The sequence below is a fragment of the Phyllostomus hastatus genome, unplaced genomic scaffold (assembly GCF_019186645.2).
Source record: "Phyllostomus hastatus isolate PE091 unplaced genomic scaffold, TTU_PhHast_1.1 phas_scaffold_555, whole genome shotgun sequence".
Lineage (NCBI taxonomy): Eukaryota > Metazoa > Chordata > Mammalia > Chiroptera > Phyllostomidae > Phyllostomus > Phyllostomus hastatus.
In genome coordinates, this window is record NW_025334036.1 from 3,878,138 (window position 1) to 3,904,104 (window position 25,967).

General features: G+C 58.5%; 1 protein-coding gene across 5 annotated transcripts in view; it reads right to left on the reverse strand.

The window, feature by feature from the left end:
- Nucleotides 1-676: 676 nt before the first annotated feature.
- The window catches only part of ABHD2 (abhydrolase domain containing 2, acylglycerol lipase), a 60,926-nt gene continuing 35,635 nt past the window's right edge, over nt 677-25,967 (reverse strand). For all 5 annotated transcript variants that reach the window (XM_045824740.1, XM_045824741.1, XM_045824743.1 and 2 more), the window contains 8 exons: nt 21,577-21,752; nt 19,926-20,093; nt 15,413-15,596; nt 11,900-11,992; nt 10,624-10,734; nt 9,435-9,504; nt 8,185-8,269; nt 677-6,348 (listed from right to left, as the gene is read on the reverse strand). In XM_045824740.1, coding sequence (XP_045680696.1) covers nt 6,152-6,348; nt 8,185-8,269; nt 9,435-9,504; nt 10,624-10,734; nt 11,900-11,992; nt 15,413-15,596; nt 19,926-20,093; nt 21,577-21,752 — 1,084 coding nt within the window. In that variant the 3' untranslated portion in view covers nt 677-6,151. The remainder of the gene's footprint in view (nt 6,349-8,184; nt 8,270-9,434; nt 9,505-10,623; nt 10,735-11,899; nt 11,993-15,412; nt 15,597-19,925; nt 20,094-21,576; nt 21,753-25,967) is intronic.

The following is a 25,967-nucleotide window of genomic DNA, read 5'->3' on the forward strand; positions in this document are numbered from 1 at the left end:
TGGAATGCAGGCTCCCGGGTGGGGAGCATGGGTAACTCTCCCGGAGGGGCCAGCACTCGGCCCTGGCAGACCCCTGGCTTGGGTTCGGGCAGGCAGCAAGGAGGACAGACACCACCACCACCGAACCAGCCCAGTCCAGTCTCAACTGCAGCAGAGGCCGCCCCGTCTGTTCAACGAGCACGAGCGGAAAAGCACCGGGACTGCCCTCGGCCACTGCCAGTTCCACCTAACCTCCGCCTGGTCTATGCGGTTCCCCTTATAGATTAAAAGGCGATTTCTCACTCATCTCAGGCCTCGGCTCCCTTGCCTGGACAGATGGGCTTGTGAAGACACCCGTGGGCTGGTCATTTCCCCGGTATTTGCTTGCAAGGCTGAGTTAAGATAAGTCGCGATGAGAACTTGGTGTTTGGCCCGTTTTCTTCAAGCTTACACTTGAGTGAAGACATAGGAAGAATCCCTTTATTTATGATTTTTTTTTTTTTTTTAGAGAAACATCGATTTTGTTGTTCCACTTACTGGCGCATCCCTTGGTTGCTTCTTGTATGTGCCCTGACGGGGATCGAACCTGCAACCTGGGTGTATTGAGACGGTGCTCTGATCAGCTGAGCTGCCTGGCCGGGGCCGAGCGTCCTTTCAGATGGAGAAGCCCCCCTATACAGAAAACACACAGCCGTGCCACGTTTTTAGTCTTTAATTTTTTTAAGTAAAGAAATCCCATCGAATCAAAGATAACAAAATTACAGTTTTTGCTTGTAATGATCTTTGTTTACCACCACACAGAATCAAAATAGGACCAAACTAATACAAGAACATAAAGTGACCAAGGACATCATTGTTTAGTATAATTCCTTAATAAAGGTAAATATCCTCATATTTAGAAAAAGTTGCATTGCTAGTTGCAAATCTTAAACACCTCGATGCTGGAGGATCCCGCGTTTCTCCCCATAATCCGGCAGCACGGAGGCTTTCAGAACACAAACTCAGAAACACATTACTTTCAGGGCAGCATTTTAAGTTTCAGAAAATGCAAACAAAACCAAAATTAGGAATGTGAAAGTGACGGTTCTTGGAAATCAGTCTGGAAGCAGATCTGCCAACAGAAGAACGTGGTTGAGGGGAGTCCAGCCAGGAAGGGGGAGACGCACGCCGGGTCCCTGCCCCCCTCGCCTCCCCCGGGTGTTGCTAAGGCAGCTGCAGCGGCAGGAGTCAGAAGCTCAGGTACAGTGACGGTCTTCCTGAGGCAGCGGGAGAGGCCCGGGTCACCTGCACTGCTGGGAGAGGTGACAGGGTTCTACATGGACTTGTGCTTTGGGGAAACCGAAGAGGCCAAATCAAACGCCAAAGGACACCTAACTCTACACCCACACGAACAGCCTGGGGCCCGAGGGCGTTGGCGACGATTCTAGGGGATGGTGGGCTGCTCAGCATGGGTGGGCTGGGAAGAGAACGCCCACTGAGATGAAGGGTGTGTCTGCAGGTGTGATACGTGGACGGTCCCCAACTTATGGCAATAGGAGATTTCTTGGCTTGTGGGGACTGGGAGGGGGAAAAGGTAGGTTATAGATCTTGTTACTAATTGACAGAAGAAGAAGGCTTAACCGACCAGTATTAATAGAAAGTAATGTCTTCTCACTCATTAGAGACACCCACATACCTGCCAGGAAAAACAAACAGCTCAGAAAACATGGGGAGCGGGGTGCTAACTCTGCCAAAGGGCAGCTGTGCACTGTCTGGGGGTCCACAATGGCTGGTGAGCTGGACTCCGCGGCCTGCTCCCAAGGATGCCGGCTGCAGCATCCGGGGGCAGCGGCAGCAGCAGCACAGGCAGGAGGAGCAGCTTTTGTTGGGGGAGCAGTCCGGTCTCGCCGCCAGCAGGGGCCGCTCCCCCTGCCCTCAGCCTCAGATAGTTTGGCAGAAGCAATCCGTCCCCCCGAAGAGGGGTCACTCCCCTCTGCTAAGAGAATGGAGGTGGGAGCTGACTCCCCTCCATTGCTGGGCCTCTGCGGGCCCCAGACAGGCCGTTTCTCATGGTTTCGGAAGCATCCGAGCCGCCTAGAGCGGCTCTGAGCAACAGAGTGAGGCCAAGAAGGAAGAAAGGCGTCAGGGACGTGGTGGTCGGTGGGTTCTGGGCCCCTCGGGTCACCGAGGGTGGGGGTTCCTGGCACAACAAGGAACAAACGGGCCACAGAGAAGGGAGAAATCCCCCGGCTTTGCGCGTGGCTTCCCCGCAGACGTCCTCGGCAGAAGAACGGGAATCCCAGCACCACGACACCGTGGCACCAGGGGATGTTCGAGTTAAGGCTTTCGGGACAGAGGAAGTGAGTCCAGATGTGCTGTGAGCAGACGCTGCAGGGGAGGGCTTCTCGGTAACTCTCCTGTCCTGCCTCGAAGATGAACACCCGAGAGCTCCCTCAACTCAGCGTGATGTTTCTGGCCTTCAGCTGAGCTCCGAGCCGGAATCGACGCCACAGCAAAGGGAGCCTCTCGCATCTCGGACGTCTGCTGGCCTGGCCGGCACAAACGAGAACACGCACACGGTCTCCCTGGAGCTGGCAAAATGATCTCCGGTCACACGGCGGCGACAAACAGCGCTCTCACTCGGATGCCAGGCGCACACGCTCGGCCGCCCAGAGGGCCGGCGTCAGTGAAGGCGGCGGCTGGGGGGGTTTCTGCTGCGGCAACTCTCGGGGCTCCGCCTGAGTCACACGAAAGGACGGGGTATCTGCCTGGTTGCAGTGGTGCCCCCAAGCTGAAGACAGGGCAAGGGCAAGGTGGAGGGTCTTCACCAGCAAGGCCTAACGCAGTAGCTCCCTCTCCAAGTCCCCTGGAGGTGGGCCGGGGGCCTGCACCCACCCGTTTCCACGAGCTGTGGAGGGCGAGTGGGAATGTCCAGGGACGTGATGTGCGAGCAGAGGGGGTGGTCTCAGACGGTCTAAGGTGACGGGGGCTCAGCGGGGAGGCGATCGCTCCCCCATCCAGTGTGAGTGAGGGACAGTCTCCTGGACCCTGCTTCCGTAACGCCAAGCCGAGAAAGGTGCATTGCCACCAGACAGTCTGTCCCGGGGACCCCTGTCAGCGTGAAATGCCACCGAGAGCTGGCGAGATTATCGGGACTGCAAACAGCCGCCTTCTCTGTTCTGCTCTGGAATCACTGGCGCAAACTCACAGCGGGAAGTTAAGAGGTTTTCTTCAAGGCTGTTAAACTCTCTTCTGCCATAAACGCATCAAGGAGACCCAACACCATTTTCCAGAAAATCCGCATTTGACTCGGACCAGCTGCTTGTCGCCAGTGGCCTCAAAATTGTCTAGGAGGCAGGGAGGCCGACCGGGGCGGGCGTGGGTGCCTCCCTCCCTCCTGGATTTCACTGTGTCGCTCCTGCGGCAGAGTGGTCTGTGCAACCTACAGCCTTAACCGGATGCTCAAAGGCAGCGCTCCAGCGCCCTCTGAAAATTCAGCCTAGTTTCAGCCCGAGCAGGACCTTACTAACAGGAACGGCACTCACGCTACCACTGGGAACGAACGACTTCAGGGGGAAAAGCAAAGGCAGGCTGGGGGCAGGCCAAGCGGGCCCGGTGTAAACGCCCCTCCCCCGTTTACTCGGCAAGCGCGCCTCCCTGCTGGTGCCCTGCCCCTGTGCTCTCCCGCAGGGGCCCACGAGCGCTCTCCCGTGCGACAGCAGCCGCGGTCCCATCCTCCTCTCCCTGCCCGAGGGCCTGGGGCCCGAGCAGGGGGCTCCAGTGGCCTCCGGGTGAGCCAGACCGAAGAACTGAGCGCCATTCCGGGGCGCACACGGAAGGGGGTGCAGCTGGGACACGGCCCCCGCAGTGCCGCGGGGCGCACGCCGGGTGTGTGGCGACGCAGGAGACGCCCCCAGCCCCTCCTCTCCTCCACGGGGCCACCCAGCCTGCTGTGCAGGGCAGGCCCCCAGGACTCCTGTTGTCCCGAAAGTGACAACAGGACTGTCCTCTCTCCTCCTGAACGGAGCTGGGACCTGGCCACTCCTTTCTCAGCGCGAGTCCAGAGGTGCAACCTGGGGCAAATGGAGAGGAGCCACCCGCTTCCCGGGACGGTCACGCAAACCCGTCAGTCACGGCTGCGTGCACCTAATTTCAGGGGAAGTCATAAGAGGCGGAGGGGTTGTGGGGAATAGGACTGCAAACCTTCCAGATTACTGCTGTGATTGTCAGGCGGAGGGAAAAGTGACAAGGGGCAAGGACTAGCGCCCACACCGAGGGTTAGATGGTAAAGTGCCACTGTGTGCTGGACAACACGGAAAGGAAAAAGCACTAAAAAGTAACTACTTGGCGGAGAGTCACCAGGATGAGTCTGATGTGCGTGCTCGGGTAAGCCAACGCAAAGCCGAGGCCACAGCAGTCTCCGTCTCCGGAGAGAATGGCTGTTTTTCATGTGACCTGTTAAGATGACCTGGTGATGGTCAGCAAATGGTCTCTTCAGGCTACAGACGTAACTGTCCTAGTCGCTTGGACCAACGCCCACGCTGTACCCACCTGTGGCCACCAGGGGCAGCACCCAAGCCCCCAGGTGGCCCCCCTGCACCCTTTAGGCATCCACCCAGACCCACTTTTTCTATTCTTGCCTGTCCTGGAGCAAAGGAGATGAAGCTGGGAGAAATCTTAAAGTATGCAGGCAATTTTGCTCATAGTTCCAGACAGACGCTGCTGATTTCTCAAAGTGCAGGGTTTTAACACCCAAGTACCCCAGGACTGGAGAAGGAAGCGCTCGAAAGACTGTCACTTGAGCAGACACCCTCTGGAAAGACCCCCCCCAACAGGTCACACTAGGCTATCAAGATAAAGATCTGCTTTCAGAACCCCACCTCCTTCAGCTGGAAAGACCTTTCCCCAAACACAGGTCCAACTTTTGAACTGCTTGGTATCAAAAGCCAGAATTACAGAGACCTGGGTTAAGAAAATGAAAACACAAATGAGGGCGTGGTAAAACAAAAAACCAAAATCTTCGATGGCCCGAGGACAAAGACGGGGAAAGGCAGCGAGGACTCTGCAAGTTCGGACGGAGGGGAGCGCCCAGGCTCCCCGGAGGGATGTTCTCTCAAACCCCGGGAAAGTGCGTTTGTCATTGAACTTCAGGACCGGCAGCGATCTTGGCATGTTACCTGGTCCGGGTCCCCCCCTTTCCAGGGGAAGAAACTCGAGTCCAGAGGGACTGTCCCAGGGTCGTGCCGCCAGGGAGAAGCAGGGTCGGGGGCAGCCCACGAGCCTCACCCCCAGCCGGGCCCCCACGCTGGCACCCACAGGGGCCGCCGTGCAGGGCAGACCTCGCTCTCCCGGGGACTCCTGGGAGCTGGGTGACATCTGGGACTGTGAATTTTAACACAGTTTCAAATCTGAAATGTTCCCAATTTAAAGGCCTTGCGGAGAACTGTTGCCCAAATTTGCCTGGTGATGAGAACCACCGGGGGCACTTGTCAAAAACTAAAATCCCCAGGCCCCTTCCCAGACCCACTGAATCAGCTTCTCCAGGGGGAGGGGGCTGGGAGGCTGAATTTTTAATAAGTGTCCCAGGTCACCCTCGTCACCAGCAAAGTGCAGGGAAACCATCTCGGGAGATAGTGAGGGACGAGTGTGGCTTGTGACTCGGGGAGTTTGCTCTGCCATGTGAGGGGCCACAGTGTGGCCTTGGGGGCCCGGGGCCCCCCAAGGTGCCCGGGCCGACCTGCATCTGCAGCGCGGGCTGAGGTTGGTGAGCTCTTTTCCAGAGCTGCATAAGGGCACGTCCGACCACCACGAAATAACAGACATCCTTCACCGTTCTTGGGGACAAGCCGTTTGGCTGGCAAAGCACAACGGCTGTTCCGACACACGTTTCGTAGGGAAACCAGAAGCAATTGGCTTGAAAGCAATCGTGATATGCCGAAACAGGACAGACGGGGAGAGGCCTGTCGCTCGTCGCCACGGCTGACAATGCAATGGAGAAAACCAGTAACTAAGCACAAAAATAGCCTGGGCGCCCAGGGAGGGCCGCCCACCCCACGACAGGTGTGCCCGGTGGTGCCCGCTGACGGTGCGAGGTCAGGTCCGGGTCACTGGGGGAGCGGGGCACCTGGAGCAGCCGGTGAGGGACGCGGGCTCCGGAGGAGGGCGGCTGGAGCGCGCCGGAGTCCGGGGGGCCTCACTCCGGGTCGGCCTCCACCTGCTCCGCGTCGGAGCACTGCAGCTTGCTCCGCTCCCACTGGCAGATGGCGTTGGCGTACTCCACCACCAGCTTATCCATCCACGTCAGGGGCTCGGGGAACAGCACGGAGCCCTCGAAGAAGCCCAGGTGGCCCCCGTGCAGAGGCAGCACAAACATGACGTTCTCCCGTTTCTCTGCAGGGGCAAGGCAGCCAGGTGAGTCACTGCGCTCCGCGGGGCTCCGGGGCAGCATGCCAGCACTGGCTGGTCGGGGTGGCTCGGCCTTCCCCACCGGTGAGGGCCCCCTGCAAGGGCGTGCGACCTCCCCTCTGCCCCGTTCATCAGCGTGGGAGGGAGGAGCGTGGGGCAGACACGACACTGGGACCTGGCAGGTGTGGGAATAGCAGCTGGGCTTTGGGGCAGCACGGGCACCAGCTTGAGAGACCCTCAGATGTCTAAGTGTTTCTCCCACATGGCTGCACAGTCCAACTTGCGGGGTTTGTAAGGACCCCCACGCAGCACCCAGACCAGTTACAGCAGGGCCTCTGCGGGGGTGGGGTGAGAGGGGGCCCAGGCACTGATGCTGCTCAAGCTCCCCAAGGGACTCGATTTACAGCCAAGAGCTCTCCAGCTTTGTGCATCCACACCCCTGGGATAGCACCTTGAAATGCAGGTTCTGCTCTTGCAGGCAGAGCCTGGGGTGTGCTGAGGGGGTGCTGAGGGAGGGCGCACTGCCCAGCGTTTATACTGTTATTCACGGGAGAACCAGGGGACCTCAATGGAGTCCGTGGCTTTGCACGACAGACATTTATCTTTTAAGGCTGAGACATAAAGCTGCCGGTGGTACTAAAAGGAGCCCACACTCCCGTGGCCACCCTGAGAGTGACTCCCTGCAGGTGACTGACGGGGTGCCAGACTGCACGGGTGAGGCTGGCTGTGCGGGTGGCGAAGGCCACCCCTCAAGTGGGCAGCCGGCAGGGAACGGGAGCAGCTGCGGTCCCGGGGGAAGGGCCGACGGGGCCCTTGCTGGCTGCTCCGGGCCCACGCCGTGGTGCTTCCTGGCTCACCCGTGGGCCCAGGGCTCTCTTCTCGCCCGACCCCCTTCCCTCTTCTCCTCCCAGCCACCACCGCACACGTTTCTGTGTGACAGAGGGGGCTACGGCTGGAGGCGGGGGAAAGCCCACGCTTCGCCTGCTCTGTCGGCCGCCCGCGCGCAGCTGCATGGGTGGCGTCTGTGCGGGGAGCCCACGGCGTGGCTGGTGGGGGTGACAGGAGGGCGCCCCGCTCCCACCCCACGCGCAGCGTGTGCTGAGTGGTGCGCGCCAGAGCTCTCTGGCAGCCGTTCAGGCGGGCCGGGTCCTCCGTCTCCTGCATCGTCTACCCCTCCGGCTCGGGGCTGCGAGAGGACCACGAGCATCCCTCTGCCGCCCGGGGAGCGCGGGGTATGCGGAGGAAACGTCGTCACAGAGGACGGGGAGGGAGGGGGGAAGTACCGGGACCCCCCCCAAGGTTTCCTGCTGCCACCCTCTGTCTAGTCTCCCCTTCGGCTCCTGTCCGGTGCGGGCGAGGCTGGGTGAGGCTGCGCCGGCCGGACGCGCAGTGCCGCTCCCGTGAGCCACGGGCGGCCTGCTCCGTTGCTTATATTTTTACCCTCAAAGCAGATGGGGAGGCTGTCACGGGGCAGCACAACTGGCTTCTTTCCTGTTTTTTTTTTTGCTCTTCAGGTCAAGTCTTCAGTGTAACTATCTCTCTAAGTCAAACTCTCCGACTTAAGGGAACTAGAACCCCGAGACAAGAATTTCACGAGCACCAGGGGACTGGCTGTGCCCCTGTCTAGGGCTACAGATGATGGGCCTGCCCCCTGCACCAGGACGGAGCGTGAGAAGGTCCTGCCCAGGCCCCACCGCAGCCCCGGGGCTCCCAGGCCAGGCTGAGTGGAAGCACAGCGGGGAGGGGACAGCTCGGGACGGTGACAGAGTAACTGCGGCCGTCTGCTGAGTGGCTGAGGGGGCGGCGGGGGCAGACACTCACCGGAGAGAGACTTTGGAATGGTCAGCAGACTCTCGTGCACCAGCGGGTCGTCGGCTGCGTTCACCAGCATGAGAGGCACGTAAATCTGGGCCAAGAACACACAGAGAATTAAGTGACTGCTTCTGTTTTGCAGACCCCGCGGAGTCAAGGCTGGAGGGCACGACCAGACGTGCGTCTGCGGCAGGGGGAAGGGGGCCACCGTGCGGCGCACTGACCGACCGGGGGGACTGAGGACAGCCTGGGTCCCCAGCAGCGACAGCCCCACTGGCGGCTGCTGCGGCCCCAGCCCTGGCGGGCGTGTGCCGGCGGGGGCACGCCGACACTCCCGGACAGCCCGGCCAGGGAGGGTCAGACCGCCCCGTGCTCCACTGGGGTCTCTGGCCTTGGCTCTGGACAGCTCCACGGTGCTGGGATGGTGTCAGCAAGGGCCCCAGAGCCTGGGTGCGGATGCTGAACGGGGACGGGTGGCTGACATGGCCAGCGGCGAGCTGCAGCCCTCGAGCGCCTGCGTCAGCTGGGCACGTGGGCCAGGCCAGCAGGCGGGCACGGGCAGGGGGTAAGGGGAAGCCCCGTGTTTGAGTAAAACGAGCGACCGTACAGAGAGAACGAGACAGACCGGCCGGTGGGGGCTCAGGCAAAGAATACACGGAGGTTATGCTGGCCACAAACGGACGTTGGTGTCCATGAAGCTCATCACAGCTGCCAGACACCGCACTAGTGTCACCAGTCCCCTCGCCAACACACATGCCCCTCCTCACTGGGGACACGAATGTGCCTATTCTACTGCGATCGCCAGATCACGGCTGGACTCTTGAATTTGGTCTGATTTAGTAAATAGGACCTAGTTAGTAAAAAAAAAAAAAAAGCATTTACTAGCACTAATGAACTACATACACCATGGCCAAAAAAAGGGTCCAGGACTGGGAGGAGTCTACGGACTGCCTGCGAGGAACCAGGGCAGGGTCAGGCAGGGGCCCACGGCCACGGGGCGACTCGGGGACAACGGGTGCTGGAAGGGCTGCTGCGCAGACGCAGGAGCAGCCCGGTCCTGCACCGTGCTAAGGGGCGGGCAGCTCTGGGATCCGCACATGGAGGCCCGGAGGGCCAGGGCTGGGTTCCGTGATAAACCCAGGGGAACGGCCGGAGCACTGTGGGCCAGGCCCCAGCTGAGCCCCTGACAGGGAGGCCCGGGAGGGGTGCTCGGGACCAGGGTGTGAGGCCGAGGCCCTGCCGGCAGGGCTGCCACTCACCCTGTGCAGGTACCGCATGCAGCTCTCCTCTTCGTAGTACTCCTTCAGGGACCGGTAGCCGTGGAACTTCCTGGGCGCCCGAAAAGGAGAGGGACAAAGCAATACCGGTCACGAGACGGGAGCACTGCATGCGTCTGGTTCCCGCTCCGGCCCCTGTACTGACTGGTTGCGTCGGCGGGCTGCTCGCAGGCACCAGAGTTAGGGTTAAGAGCACCGGCCTCGGCATGGGGTTCGAATCCTGACCCTGCCACTTACTGGCTTGTGTGGCCTTAGGCAAGGGGTTTCCAGAGCTTCTCATCCATAAAACGGAGCTAAGGACAGGACTTTCCTTAAGGCGCTATGAGATTTACGACGTCGAAGTGTGTCCCAGTGTGGCCACCCCCCCAGCGCAATCACTCACTAAGTGTTACCTGTAGTAACTATTGGCAGATGTGACGTCTTTCAAGACAGTATAAAGTCAGACGTCTCTACGCACACTCAGAAATCAAAGTCCCAAGGCATTTACTAGAACTTTCTTTACAAAAGACTGTCCTGGCAGAGTGATCCCGACCACTGTGACTGAAGCGAGGGGCTCAGGTCAGTCACTCTGTCCAGCCGAGGGGCAGTGGTCAGGGAGAAATGACAGTGGACGGAACCTTCACTGCAGCGTGCCCCCCCCAAGCTCCGAGCGGCCCGGAGCTCCAACACCAGCAGGCCGAGTCCACCCCTGGCCAGAAGCTCTCTGAAAACCTCTTTTCTTTCTGATGCAGGTTAGGGCCTCTGGCCTTTCTATTCTGACTGGGGTCTTCAACAAGAGAACCCCCGCCCGCCCCTGAAGCTGTGGGTCTCTTCCAGCACCAGGATGCGGACGCCTCTCCGCCTGGGAGGGGCCCAGAAAGCTGGAGCGAGACAGACTATCGGCTCCCCTCCGTCGGGGGTGGGGTGTACCACGTGCCAAGATCCCCTCCGCACACAGTGGGGAGGGGGCTGTGGACCGCCAGCCCCAGCTCAGGCTCGGTCCTGCCACGCAGGGACGCAGAACCAGGGGGCAGACCCGCTTCCCATTTCCCAACAGACACTGGGAGTCCCACTGTCCGTGGAACCGTCTGTGGTTTTTGAACACTGGACACGTGTCCAGAGGGGAGAGCCAGGGACACGGAAGGGGGCAGAGGGAACCCCGTGCCGGGTGGCCCCCCGCGTGGGCTCGCACCTCATCACGTTGTCGTCGATCTGCATCAGGGACGTGGCCGTGTACAGGCGGCTCAGGTCCGAGTCCTCCAGGCTCCGGGGCTTCTTCACATGGTCTCCGAAGAGGGCTTGCCTGGACCGAGACACAGACGCAAACGGAGAACAAATGCGGGTGAGGACCCAAACAAATCATCACACGGCACACCCGGAACACCTTTCCGTTTTGTGTGTCAGTGATGCCTCGGCACAGCTGGAAAACAAATTTTCGTTAAAGAAATTCTAACGCAGACAATAAGCGCAGCCGAGCCTGCTACCGGCCCAGAGGCCAGCCGGGGGCGGTCTGACCGGGGGTGCGAGGAACGGATGCCCTCGGACCTCAGAGCGTCTCCGAGGGAGAGCTGGCACTGCTGACTTGTAAGTGGCTGCGGAAGGAGGAGGTCAAGGCCCAGTTTTCCTTCTCAGGGGTGGCTGCACAAACTGGACAAGCAGAGATGACGGGGAGGGCTCTCTCCCCAGAGCCCAGTGGTGTGGCAGAGGCCAGAGGGTGCGGGGGCTGGACGGTTAGGAGGATGGGCAGACGGTACTGATGATAATCGTGATGGGTCACCGATAAGATCTGCTGAGAGCCACTGCACGCCAGGCCCGCTCTGAGCGCTGGTCGGGGGCCGGCCCAGCGAGGATTCTGAGCAGGGGAGGGGCAGGGGGCGCAGGGAGGTCCGAGGACACCACGCTCTGCACCAGGAGCTGGACTCCGGTCACACCGCTGCCCAGGCAGAGCCCCAGGACCCCCAGACAGCACAGCACGGTGAGGAGAAGGCCCCCAAACAATCACCAGCCACCTCAGGATGCTGAGTTTGGGGAAGGATGGTGTCGAAGTGTTTCCACCTCTTGGGTTTGACCGGGACCAACGAAAGGCAAAAGCAATCTGGTGAATTTGGGGGCTTGCTTCTTTTTAAAAAAAAAAAAGAATTGTATATGTTGATTTTCAGAGAAAGAGAGAGAGGGAAATTGATTTGTTGTCCACTTCTTGAAGCATTCGTTGGTGGAGTCTTGTATGTGCCCTGACCGGGGATTGACCCCACAACCTTGGCCTATGGGGAGGACGCTCTCACCAACGGAGTGACCCAGCCAGGGCCGGGGACAGACTTGCTTCTAAGTCACAAAGCAGTCAGCAGAGCACCTGCACCACCCCTGCCCCTTCATTTCCCCTGGGAAACAAGCGTCCTGGCTTCCAGTGACTCCAGACTCAGCCACGAAGGGACAGCCCGTCTCCCGAGAGAGAGTGGAAGGCGACGCACCTGTGGGAGAGGATGATCTTCTTCATGTTGTCGGCCATGAGGAAGTTGTAGAAGCGCCGGCAGTGGTCCCACTGCATGAAGGTCTCCTGGGCCCTGGAAGGAGCACAGGAGAGTGACAGGGCCGCCTCCTGCGGAGGGCACCGTGGGGCAGTGGGCGGCGGCAGCGGTGGCGTCTGTGACAGGAGTGCTTGCGGGGAGAGCGCTGGCGCCCTCCGGGGGGACGGGGCCCCAGGGCACTCACGCTATCTGCGCAGAAACCTTTGGAGACGCCAAAACAGTGCAGAAACCCGAGACCCCAGGGAGACCCCTCTGCAGGGACACAGGCGCTGTCAGGGACCCTCCCAACACCCGCCCCCAGCACCTTGGCCTCCTCGCAGTCACGGAACCTGCCGGTTCCAAAGTCCGCTCCGACCGAACCCTTTGTTTGGCTTCCTACCATGCAAACACGATTTTCTGGCTGAATACCCTGAGTGCGTAAGGTGTGGGTGGGTGTGGAGAGGTTCAGTGCGGGGAGAGACCTAAAGAAACTTTATTTGCTGTTTGGTGTAAGCCCCGGCGCAGCAGCCGCGGTGGGACTGAATTAGAGCGGGAACCTGAACTGTAGCCCATCTGACGTGACCAGACACTTCTGCTCTCCAAGACTCAGTTTCCGCATCTGTCATGTCTGAGGGTTGATCCAGAGAATCTGTTTCCACGCCCCGACTGCTCCAGGGCTGAGGTACCCAGACAGTTCCCTGGCGGAGGCCCCCCCGGGGGCCTCGGCGGTGTCTTCGTTGCTCCTGCTGATGGTGGGTGGGATTCTGCAGGCAGGGAATTCTACAGGCCGGGGTGCCCGGCCAACTAGTGGGGTTAAGAGTGAGTCTGCTTTCTGGCCTCAGCATTTATAACAGTTGCAAATGGCCAATTAAACCGGAGAGCTGGCCTGAGTCTGACCACACACACGACCGGGGCCGGCAGGCAGCTGTCGGTGCTGAGGGAACGTGTCCCATCAGCGGTACCTCATGGCGCCAGGGCAGCGACGCCCCGCCTTCGCGGCTCAGCATGCCGCCAACATGAGCCTGTCTGGGGGTCTGGGGGCAGCAGCCAGCCCTTGCCGACAACGGCAAGCGAAGCAGTGCTGGTGTCTGGGCCGTGGACTGGCTCTGGCTCGGGGGGAGATGCTGCCGGGAGAAGCCAGAGGTGGGGGAGGGAGGACGGGTGGGCAGCGCTGTGGACTCTACCGGGAGAGATTCGCCGGAAGCCAGACCCCCGCGCCTGGCCCCGGCAGGAGCAGGCGAGTCCTCCCCGCCCCGCCTCGGCGTGCGGGAAGCAGGGCTGCCAGGAAGCCGCAGCGCCCTCTAGCCTCGGCGGGACAAAAGGGCTTCGCTGGTGTGAAGCAAGGCACTGCCCTCCGGCGAGCGGTCCTCGTGCAAGCGTTGGGGGGACTGGGGACCGGGCAGCCGCAGCACAGACAGGGCGGGGGCGGCTCCCTCACCTGCACAGGACCTTGGCACGGCTTTGGGGCCCTGTGCTCCGAGGACAAAGCTGCCTGCCTGCCTCCTCCTGGCAAAACACTCAGGTGACTCTTACGTGATCCTGAGCACGAAGATCTTTGCGGCCTCAAAGAGGGGTGGCGTGGACCACGCCTGCAGAATGCATGGTATCTCACAGGTGGTAGTTCCCTATCTCCTTTTTAAAACATCTGTTTAAAAACCTTCAAGTACAGGTGACATACAATATCACGCTAACTTCAGGTCTACAACAGTTGTTCAGCGTTTATATACCTGGCCGAGTGACTGCTGCCGTGCGTCTAGCCCAGCGAGCGTGACCCCTCTGCCGTACGGCACACCCTCGTGACTCCCGAGCCCTGTGCCTGCGAGGCCGGGCCTGTCAACTCCCCCCACCTCTCCTGCTCACTGCCCTCTGTCCTCCCCTCGGGCAGACGCCGGTTCAGTCCGTGTCCTCAGCCTCTCCAGCACCTCAGCCTGTCCAACGGGCGGACCGTGTGCTCTCGCCAACAGCAGATGGCGCTGCGGCAGCAGAAGGAAATGAGGCTGCTCCTTGTCGCTTAAGAGTCTGCTCAGTAAAAAAAAAACGCCCCACATCCTCCTGCTTATCAAACCCGGTGCTCTCTGCACACAAAGCCAACGTTCACAGTGATTTCACAGCACTGGGTCTGGGGAGCGACTCCAGAGGTTCCAACGTTACAGATGGCTCAAGGCTTGCGGAGGGCTGGCCTGCAAGTCGGGTGAGGGCGGGCCCAGTCTCCAGGCTGGGCCCTCCGCTCTCCTCTCCGTCACCCCAGGGGCCGGGCAGGAGGGGACTCTGGTTAACTCCGGGCACATGGTGACAGCGCACCGGCAGCTGCACAGGTCTGGTGGAGCCAGGACAAGGGGACACGCCCCTTCAGCGGGCCCTCTGGAGAGCCAAGGGGAGCGAGGGGAGGGTCACCAACAGGAGGGCGAGGGGCTAGCGCTGGGGAGACCGCGGAGAGACCGGTGACGGCTAACCACGACCAAATACCAGGACTCCCTGTGAAATGTGTCCAGCGCGGACTCCTGGCCACACAGCCCAGATTCCTGCACCAGAGTCTCCAGGGCTGGGGCCCACGGAGGTGAATTTACTTCTGACACGATCCCCCAGGTAAACCTTAATGAGGTGAGACGGTCAATCGCTAGTTCACCAGGCGGGTCTCTGGGATCCACGGATGGAACTGCTGCTTGTTTCTCAGTGAACAAGGACGACGACGACAGTAACAGTTACTGCCTCCCTTTCTCATCCGTCAGACCCATTAGCAACACCGAAGACATCACAGTGCAGGGCGAGCACGGGAAAAAACATGAATGCATGTGAAGGTGCGGGGAGATGCGTGTGTGGGGAGAGACCTCTGGGACAGCTCCGGTCTCACGGGCGACGCGGAGCAGGCTGCATCCTGTGACTCATCCTGGGGGGTTTGGTTGGCAGGAGACTAAGGAGCAAAATAAACCTTTACCCAGGAGGTCATCTCCCTGGTGGTGATGGCTGGGACGCCCAAGAGGGGCGGGTGCTTGAAAGTGAGGGCAGAGATTAAATGACTTCCACAGACCCCTTCCCACGCCCTCTGAGACTCAGCTCTTCCACAGGCAAGGGGGGTCTGGGGCATGAGGCCCCGCTGACAGACTCTGGTTTGCCCGAGGTCTCCTGTGTTCCTGCGTGGACCCACGGTTGGACAGAACTCCTGGACCACACGCAGATTAAGTCCTTCCACAAAGACTCCGCAGGGAAACGGCAGCTCTAAGGGAGCTCTGGTTTACCCAACTACAGACCTGATCCCAAAATACAGCTGCATGTCGCAGGCCTGGGGGTCGGACAGGACAACCCCACGTACGATGTGGAAGCAAACGACCCAGGAACTTCTGCGTGGTCTCTGCCACAGCATCCCCCGTGGTCTCACGGAGCAGCCCCTGGCTGGTCCACTGGGGCACCCCAACACATAGTGCGAACGGAAAGGCCCGCGGCAGAAGGAAGCGGGGGCGGGGGGTGGGGCTCGCTCACCGCAGTGCGCTGTACCCCTGGCACACGCTGACGCAGCACAGGACATTTTCTTGGTTCGCTTGAGTCTCCCCCAGGTATTTACACACGATGTTCCCGCCCAGGCTGAAGCCCACGACGACCAGCTGGGTCAGGGGGTATGTCTTCTTGATGTAGGTCACCATGGCTCCGAACTCCCAGGTGCAGCCTGCGGGTGGAAAGGGAAGGGCACGCAGTCATGTCAGGTGCGGCCAAGACAGGAGACAACGTGAGCTGGAAGGTCAGGGCACAGACGCCAAGATAGTGACAGAAATGTGTGTGCATGCCACCTGGAGAGAAGTTCCCAGGTGCCCCCACGAGAAGAGGGAGTATGGTGTCAGTAGTGCCTGGGAAGCAAGGCCCTGGGTAGCGAACACACGTGTAACATGTTCAAGGGGGGCGGTGAGAAATCTGGATGCTCAGCATGTGCACGGGCACATGTGTTCGCCTGCAGGCGCACACAACGGCAAGAGCAAAACCCTTTGGACCTACAGCTTCTTAGGCTGCACGAGAGGGCAGGATGCCGTGCCCGTGTGCGTCACAGTTCACGATGATAGGAAAGGTACCAGGTGCACGTCATGTGCAGGGTCTTCTCGTGGAGGAGGGAAGGGAGACTGGCTTCAGTCCAGAGGGACGGCTGGGGTGCCCTGCAGGACTGGGAGAGGTTCTCGGTGACGCAAGGACAGGGTGCCGAGGGAGGCAGGCCCATTCGCAAACGCACAGGGGAGACCTGTGGACAGAGAGGGCGTGTGGGCCTCGCTTGCCCTGGAGGGATGATCTTAACAGCAGCCCCCTGGGGAAGCTGGCGAAGTCAGGCTATGTTCTCAGCAGCTCTGTTAGGAGAAGCAGGCAGCGGCCATGCATGGAGAGAGGAATTCATCACGTCCTTCTGAGGCCCAGCCCCAGACTCAGCCTGAGATAAAACCCAACAGGGGAAGTTAGGGGCTGTGGCAAGAAACATGTATGAGTTAGACCAGCATAAAGAGAGTTTGGATGTTGTGCCTGTTCTTAAAAACACAGATCTCTGGTCCAGAAACGACACTTTCGGGGACTTTATACTGCAGATGTATGCAGAGATGTACACGCGTGTGCACACGTGTCCACTGCAGCCCTGCCTGGAGCAGCACGGGGCCGGCAAGGACCCAAGTTTCCCTCCGCGGAGGACTGGTTAAGTTGCCGTGAAAGAGAATGGCGTCGAGTCTGACGGCTGACGCGGAGCGAGGCCGAGCGTCTTGCTGAGGGACGAAAACACGGGGCGGGGGAGGGCCGGCGCCGTCCCAGGTGGGCACCGGGTTCAAGGGGATTCGAGGGGCACGCACATCCGACCGAGTCATCACTACCAACTGCAGCAGACGCTGACTTTCTGGGGAGGAGACCTGGGGGACCAGGGTGGGACGGGGACGCAGTTTTACTCCTTGTATTTGGGCGTCTGCACTGCTGGAGCGTTCTCACTGCGTGTGTACACTGCTTTATCAGTAAAGAATCCAGGCGGTTAAAACATCTAGCGAAAATAAAGAAAAAGGTTTTGAAAGGTGTGTAAGCCCCCCGGACCAGTCTCACCCGTGCTGAAGGCCCCCCCGCCTCCCTCGTGGACGGCAGGGTCTGTGCAGCTCGGGGTGGGCGTGCTGCTCGTCTGCTTCAGCAATGGCGCCAAGGGACTCGCTTCAAGGTCAGGTGCATTCTTTAACTGTTCACCACTCCCTTGGGGTGCCTCCTAATTTTGTTCCTCCTTGGATAGTTATTTGTTTCTTTCTGTTTTGTCCTAACATTGAACGAGCCTCTATTACATTTCCAGCTCCGTCCAGCGAGACGCTCTTGGCCCTGGTCAGCACCGTGCCCCAGGGGCCCGGCACTCAGTGGGCACTCGGCCGGCGGCACCCCGATGCGTGGCCGGAGATGCTGCCCAGGCCCCAGGCCCCGTTCTGGGGCCGGCACACGGGGGGGGGCCGACTGAACAGATAATGGACTCGCCGAACCCCACAAAGTGAGCGAGCGGGTGCACCACCGGCCTTCGGACCCGCGCCAGACCCCAGCGCCCAAGTCCTTCGCCTCGCTTCCCGAGTTTGTAAGTAAGCACTGTTACCGCGGGGGTTTGCATTTTAGTAAAAGTCTTATTTTCTCACCACCTGATTCCTTTTACACACACCTACTGTTCCTGAGCTGTGAGGCTAACTACTGGAGACCCAGGGCAGATGCCACGGCAGCAGGTACAAGCTCGGGTCGCTGAGTAGCAATCGTGGCTAGCTGTGCTGGCACTTCGGGGGCCTCGACCTTTAAACTCAGATGTGTCGGAGCGGGACAGAAGGCAGGCCCTGCCTGATCATGGACGAGCTGCTGGGTGTTGGTGAGGAGCAGCCGTCTCTCCCCAGCGAGGGACAGCCTTCTGGTAAGAGCGAGGTCCTCCCGGGATCCCCCCTGATGTGGGTCACCTGACGGCCACAGTGTGGGGGAGCCCCTCCCCGGGCTGTTTTACTAAGAGCTACAGCAACCTGTGTTTTAATGCTAGGAGGATTTTGATGAGGTGCTGTGTATTTAATCCTTGTGGGATTAGCACCAGTAACAAGATTTACGTTTCTAATCTTGCTGCAAGTTTTTAAAGCCGAGATGAAACATGAGACACCAGCCCGGCCTTGGAAAGGTGACGAGGGGCCCTCCTGGAAAGGCCGCCCACTGAGCACAGGAAGCCCGTTTCTCTCCAGCTCCCGCCCTCCGCGAGGGCAGAGCTAAACCTGCCTGAAGGCCACTGCTCCAAATGTCACCACCACGACTCAGTGGGTGCAGATGCAAAACCGGAGACTCGGTGTTCCGGGTGGCTGCAGACCCTGACTGAGTCATTGCTGCGCCCCCCACACCGGCCTGGGCGGGGCACGAGGCGGGTGTGTGCCCGAGGTCGGGGGCAGGAGGGCGGTCTGGGTCACGTGGAGTGAGAGCACATGCAGACTGTGGCTGCACGGGGAGGGAGGAGGGGCCTTCAAAGGGGGACTAAGGGAAAACGGGGTCGTCAGGGCGGGCCCAGTCCCATGTGACCGGTGGCTGTCTAAGGAGAGGCGATTGGGACACAGGCACAGAGAGGCCGACAGGGACGCGCAGCGGGACAACCGCCCGTGACAACACGGAGACGACAGCCGTCCACGAGCCCCAGAGAGAAGCCTCGGAAGAAACCAAACCTGCGACACCCCGAACGTGGGCGGCGGGGAGAAAATAAGCTGCTGCGTTCCTGGCCACCCAGACCCCGGCACTCGGCCGTGGTGGTCCCAGCCCACCGACCGTCTCCCGAGGGCCTGCGTGTCCTCACGTCCCTCGCTACAACAGCTGACACAGCTGCGGGTGAAACCATGGGCTGTCTGGGACCTGCTCCAACCGCCTTTGAAACGGGGGCGCAGGAAGGGGCTGGTGGGGAGCCGAGATGAGACTGGCATCAGCTGAGCAATTGTTGAGGTCGAACGGTGGGTCCATAGGGGTCTCCCTGGGTTCACTTTAGGATTCTCTCTCTTTTGTGTATTTTAAACACTTCTATAGCAAAAAGTTAAAAAAAAAACCCTGGAGAGGAAACAAGGGATGTGTAGACCTGTAAGCATCTATGGCCCTCAACCCGCGGGGTGCCCGAGGGCCCCGGGCACAGCCGCTGACCTGCACCGGGAGACCGGGAGTCCTTTACGGCGGAAGTGAAGGCAGACTTGAAGGAAAACACCATGTTACTGCACAAGAGATGTAAATACTATAAAACTGAACTTTTCCAAGTTAATGTAAACATTATAATTCCTAATACATATTGTGGTGTGCTGTGCTCGAGCTCACCAAAACTGACCTTTCCCCCCTGGGGAGACTGCCTCTCCCCACCCCGTGAAATCGGGCCTGGCTCATGGACGGTGAGCGGTGTGGCCCCTACCATTTCCAGGCTGAAGCTTAACGCTCCTTTCAGCTCTCTGGGAGGGGGCCGAGCTCCAACCGGCGGCTGTGCCATCAGCCCGGGTCCTTGTGTGAGGACAGTGATGACGGAGACACAGGAACCCCGAGCCAACATGGGATGGGTGTGTACTGTGAGGAGGAAATCAATCTTTGTTTCCAAAGCACTGAGAGTGGGCGCCGGGGGTGTCTACAGCATAATCCAGTCCATCTTGACTGATACAGAAACTCAACACAGAGTTTGAGAAACCCATTCTCAGGCTCAACCGGGAGAAAAAAAGGCAGGGAGACAAAAGCACGCTCTAAAGAAGCAATGGGTCAGGGTGATGCTGTCGGATATTAAGCCGCATCACAAAGCGACAATAACTGAAAGTTAATAATGGCATTCGGTGTAGAAACGGAAGTCCACCTCCCGCTGTGAGCTTCAGGCTCTGCCCCCGTGAGAGGGGCGGTCACAGGGCCCACCCATGTGCCCCACCAGCCCTCGCAGCTGGGCGCACGGCCGACACGGAGGAAAGGCAGGCAGAAGTCACAGGGCACGTGCGGTGGGCACAGAAGCAGGGGGACTCCCCCGGCCACGCCCCCTGCTTACCGTAGGTGAACATGCGTGGCGAGGTCAGCTCGATGTTGGGCAGGGCGCCCAGGTGGTTGAGCACGGCACACCGGTAGCCGTTTTTCTGGGCATAGTCGACAAAGGTTCGGATGTACTGCTTCTCGCTGTGGTTGGCGATGCCGGGGCAGATGACCATGGTGACGTCATCTGCAGGGCGGAGAAAGAGATCCGGGCTGGGTCCCGCGGGCAGCGACACTACGAGCGGGCACCTTACCCGGCCCCGGCTTAGGAAACAGGAGCGGGGAGCTTAACACACATCTCCCCCGCGGTTCTCTGGGGAAGAGCGTCCGTCCCGTTTTCAACTTTCCACCCCCGTCCTGGCGGGAAGAGCAGTCTGGTTAGATTAGATTTTGTGCTTTCGTGGTAGAAGAAGTGTGAGTATCAGAAACGAGAAAAAACGTGTCAGTGGAAAGGGCAGAGGAATCAATATCTGAAAGATCAGCTACAAGACTTATAAACACAGTGTGAACTCCTGACCCGTCTCTTATTCATTCCTTCTGTGACCGTTTGTTGTTGGGAACCTGCCGTGCCGGCCTCTGGGGAGCCTCCCACTCCAGCAGGCGGACAGTAAGAACCCGCGCGGTAAGGTAAAGTGTGGCGGGCGCCCTGAGGAACCGAAGCGGGAAGCCGTGATGGATTTCCTGGGGAGGAGACGCGGCAGGGGAGGCAGGGGAGGCGGGGGCCGCGCTCTGAGGAGGTGGCGTCGGAGCTGAGGCCTGAACGACAGGGAGGCGGCAGCCCCATGCAAGTCAGGGACAGGCATTCCAGACGGAGTGAACACAGCCAAACCTTCGTCATGAGCTACTCAGCGGCTCTACTGCTTTAAGTGACTGCGAGTTTTGTTCCTGGAATCCACCCATAGATACTGACCGAGCTCCCGTAAAAAAACAAACAAACTGGTGCCTCCTTTGCGTGCCACAGAACTCAGAGGACGTGTTCTTGTGGGGCTGGGGCGGCATTTAAAAGGGGCTGCCACCTAACTCCACCTCCACCGAGTCCTCGCTGTGCAGCGTTTTGGGAGTGTGGGTTGTGCAGGCTGGACAGAGCAATGGAAACGGGAGGGGCTTCTGAGAAACGGGGGTCCCGGACCCCTGCCTGATAAATACGACCTTAATGGGTCTGCCTGTCCAAGGAACCTAAGCAGAGGGTGCTGAGCGCCTTCGTCACCTGCTGTCACCCAGCAAACAGGACCACTCTACGCTGCTTCTCTGAGCTGCAGGGCAGGCCCTTCATCAGTAGCGCAGGGGTAAGGAGGCACCGTCCCGGTGAGGACTAAATGAGGTGACAGTATATACAAAGCACACAGAACAGTCTGGCTTCTGTCACTGTCATCAAGCCAGAGGCCTGGTCCCGGGCCGCCTGGGCTCCGAGTTCTCCCGTGTCCCCTTACACCACGCTCTCACAAGACAGTTAAAAATGGCAGGCAACACTGCTTTTAAGCTGTCCCCGGGGACTGGCAGGCACAGGCTGGAGCTAGTCCTTGCCAGGCGCTCCTGAGTGAGGCGTCTCAGCAGACCTCCCACCAGGCCCTGGGTACAGTCGGCAGCACGAGTGCGTGCCCAGTGCTCCCCCACTGACTGGTGCTCCTTCCCCAAACGCTGGCCCAATCACACAACCCCGACCCGCTCACCTCCCACGCAGTGCTCGGCCAAGGGCTCGAAGAGGTCGAAGGTCGAAGTGGCTCCATCAGACATGGTGATGAACTTCCGGTGCCCGTACGGGTGTGGCGACCTCACCCTTCCCATCTTCCCATACAAGGCCGTCTGGATGTGCCCGCTCTTCCCCCAGATCAACGGGGGGATGTATCTAAGAAAGAAGGAGACCAGAAGTCAATTTGCACTCCACATTCCTTGAATAATGCTACGAAAAAACCTTTGAGCAAAAGTCTTTAAAACTGTTTAAGATTTCTTCTGACAAATTCCGCACTACACATAAATGAGACTTTTACGCATTACATCCATGCGGCGACTTACTCGCTGTCCCCATGTATTAGTATACCCCGCAGCAGATCAGCTTTAGAAGTCAACCAGGACATGCTTACATGGACAGGATGTCAAATTCAGGGAGTTAAGTAATTCCACGTGGGTTACTTCCACAACGCAGAATAAAAAGAAAGCAAGTGATACGCTTTAAACACGTGCTACGTGACAGGGTTAGCCTCATTATCCAACGAGCTGAGGTCTGTAAAAACAGAAGCAGAGCTGACACTCACTAAAGGTCGCTTCTCTGCCTTCCCCTGGTGAGACAGTCCACGGCTGCAGGGGTCGCGCCATCCCCAGAGCTGCTCCGTTACAGTGGGAAGGGCTGCAGACCCTCCCAAGAGCCTCTGAGTGCCCTGTACGTGCACGTGTCAGGAGAAGCGGGGCACGGTGCGCCCCAGGGAATACACCGGAAGGACAGAGCGGTGTAAATGTTTGTTGCATCACTGAAGGGAAAAGGCTGGTTAGCGTGGGCAAGGCATGACGTCACCCTCACAACTGTCCTTTGTGAAAGCAGGAAATGACTGGCTCTTCATAGAAAACAAGAAAACCACACGCTAATTACTGGGAAAACGAGGCGCTCCAAGTTACAGTTAGGAAATGTTTGCAGTTCAGACCACAGTGCAAGAGGATGGATCCCCTGTACCGAGCTGCTGCTGGTTTCTCTTCTGCGGCTTTGAGCCCAGGCCGGACGGCTGGCCAGGGTGTGCATCCCACACAAACTAGAGTCACGCAATATAAAGTGGTGACGACATCGACCCTTCATCTCTGTGTTACATCACAGTGGTGGGCACTGTGTTATTATCAGTCGTTTACCTTAAGCTATTAGTCAAGTCGTGCCTGTCATTTCTGTCAGACCAGGTGATCCCAGATGCCCTTCTTAAATTAAATCAGGTTTACTTCTTTTTTTTTGGATGGGGGCGTAATTCATTAAACCTATGCAAACTGAAGAGATGTGAAGCTGTCACCTCAAGCAATCCGGTTCCCAGAGGAGCTTCCTCGTTGGGGACGGGGAGGAGGGGGAAGAGCATTTTAAGACGTAAGGGCGTGAAGCCGCTCGCCAACGTGACCCACCGGTGCTAACCTCAGAGTGGGAGCCACGGCGTGTGGAAAGCAGGCGGAGACATTCATAAGGATGGGTGGATTAAAAGAACAAAGAGCGATCTTAATGAAAACCGTGTCAATTGGACGACTGCACACTACAGGAGACTGAGACACAGGATCCAAGAAAGGCTTCAGACTCTGGACCTGGGTGACACACGGTACCCGGGGGGTGGGGGGGGTGGGGCGTGCGCCCAGAAACTGAACGAGGGCTCCAGGGGGGACGTGCCCGGCGCGCAGCTCTGACCCGGTTCCCCGGGTGGCTCGGCGAACGTCAAGACCCTTTTCAAGCACACTCCTCTTGCCGCCCGTGGGTGCCAGGCCCGCTCATCCAATCCAGTGAGCACGTGGGGCGGACGTGCTGCCTGAGCACAGAGCCGACCCGCACAGCAAATCCGAACACACAAAGATATACACCGGGGGCTGTCCGGAAGAAGCCCAGCCGTTGTAAATGTAATGGGACCAGAGTACGTGGCGGGGACGTGACCTGGCAGCCCAGGAGAGCGGACTAGAACGCGCATGCGTGAACAATGAGGACTTCACTGCACTAGTCAGTGGGGGCGGTAGGTGCTACTGAGTGAGCACGTGTACTGTGTGACTGTCACATTCAAAATGACTGAGCGAGGAGAGCAGCGAATCTGCATCAAATTTTGCATTAAGTTTGAACATTCCGCTGAGGGAACCATTTGGATGATTCAGAGGCCGCAGCCATGGCGACTGGTGGTTGGCAGCTTCATCACGACAACACGCCCGCTCTTGCATCACCTCTCGTGCCGAGTTTGTGGCAGAACTTCAAATCACCCAGGTGACTCAGCCCCCTCAGGGCCCAGATCTGGCACCCTGCAACTTCTGGCTTTCCCCAAAACCAATGTCGCCTTTGAGAGGGACGAGATTTCAGACCATCGATGAGATTCAGGAAAATACGATGGGGCAGCTGATGGCAAATGGGCGAGCTGTGTGAGGTCCCAAGGTGCCTACTTTGAAGGGGACTGAGGTGTCGCTGTCCTCTGTACAACGTTTCTTGTGTCTTCTTCAGTAAATATCTCTATTTTCCACAGCACACAGCTGGATACTTTCTGGACAGACCTCGCACTTACGAAACGATAATCGCCATAACAAGGGGAATCTGGCTGCGGCACGACTGGGGCCCAGGTGCTGTGTTCTTCCCAGGGCACCCGGCCCCATTCTGAGCCTGGGCTGCGGTCAAGTTCTCAAGGTGTGTACGTGTGTGTGTGTGTGTGTGTGTGTGTGTGTGTGTGTGGATGAGAGGCTGCCTCCGGACCCCCTGCGGCCGTCTCAGTGCACGTGAGGTCAGCGGTGCACTGGGGAAGTCCCACGATCTTTAATTTTACGGCAGTACCACCTACTGAGCAAGCACTGTTTTTAATTGATTTCACATTAACACAACCCCAGGGCTGACAAAACTGAAACTGCGGGCAGAATTCTCTGTGGTGGGGTTTTTCCATGTGTTGTTTATGTGACTTACCCACAGACCACACACACACACACACACACACACACACACACACACCAAACAAAAAACCCAGAATACGTGCCTAGTCACTTGGTTTAGGTTGGAAAGGAAATACGGACCAAAACAATGGAAAACTTTGGAATTTATATAAACACATAAGCACTTAAGAGAGGGGATGAGAAATGTTCATGGAGGAACAGGCTTGACTCTCACTACCTGCGTGGTGGCGTGTCTGAAAACGCAGCTGCCAGGCCCCACCTCTTCCTGTCCCCACAGCCCATCTGCCCACCAGGAGGCAGACACCTCCCGCCCCGCCTGAGTGCGGGCTGTCCGGTGGCGTGTTTGGGCTGGCAGGCTGCAGCGGAGGAATGCCGTCAGATCGGGGCCTGGCCCTTCACAGGCCCAGGGGGCGTCTGCCCGAACCTCCTGGACCTGGCGCCGTGAGGTGAGGGGCTGGGACCTGATCACCCTGCGAGGAGGGGTGCCACGGAGTGGGCCCGGAGGCTGCGAATGGAAAGGGAGCTGTGCGCTTTTCGAAGCCCAGAGGATCACTGGATTGCCTCCCTCAACAGATGGGCCAAGGGGCACTCCCACCAATTGTGCATTAAAATGACCTATTGTCTCCCTCACCTTCAGCAGTCATTGGTGTTGCCAACCTTTTACATTGGGGCCACTTTGACAGGCAAAAAAACAAAACAAAACAAAACGGTATTTCATTTCAATGTGTTTTCTTATGTTTGATCCAATCTATGGTGAAAAAAAAAGAAGAAAGTTTCTTATTTGCATTTCTCCAATTCATTAATTATTCATCACTGTATTTCTTTTGTGAATGGTCTGTCTGTGTCCTTTGTCCATTTCTCCATTACTTTTCCTTTCACTCTGTAGGTATCATTTTATCACCTCTACATTAAGTCTTTATATAGTATGTTGCAAAGGTTTTCGCTCAGTCTCTTGTATATCTTAATTTTATCTTTTGTCTTACATAACTTGTATACATTGTGTTTACATTTGCTAGTTTTTTCTATTAAAACCTTTGTGTTTTGCACTTAGTTTTAAAAAGACCTAGTCTAACACCCAATTACATATTCCCCAATATTCCCTTCCACTCCTCCTACAAGCTTGAAAACTACAGTGCCCTTAAATCCACTTACTTTTGTAAAGGACGGGAAGCAGAGATCTAATGCATTTTCTCCTCACAACGAATTGTCCTTCCACCATAAATGGCCCACCCTTTCCCTCCTTACTTAAACTGTCCCTTTAAACACACGCCGAGTGCCCAGTGGAACAGCCGGGCCCGTTTGTGTCTCTCCGCCCCGGTCCAGCGGTCCACGCGGCTCCTTGCGTGCCAGCGTGACCCCGCTTCCTTCGGGCCGCTCCACGGAGGATTTCCAGACTGGAGAGGGCAGGGCTCCCCCACTCTTTTTTTCAGTGTTTCTTGGCCGATTTTTGCCATTTTGTTTTCCAGAT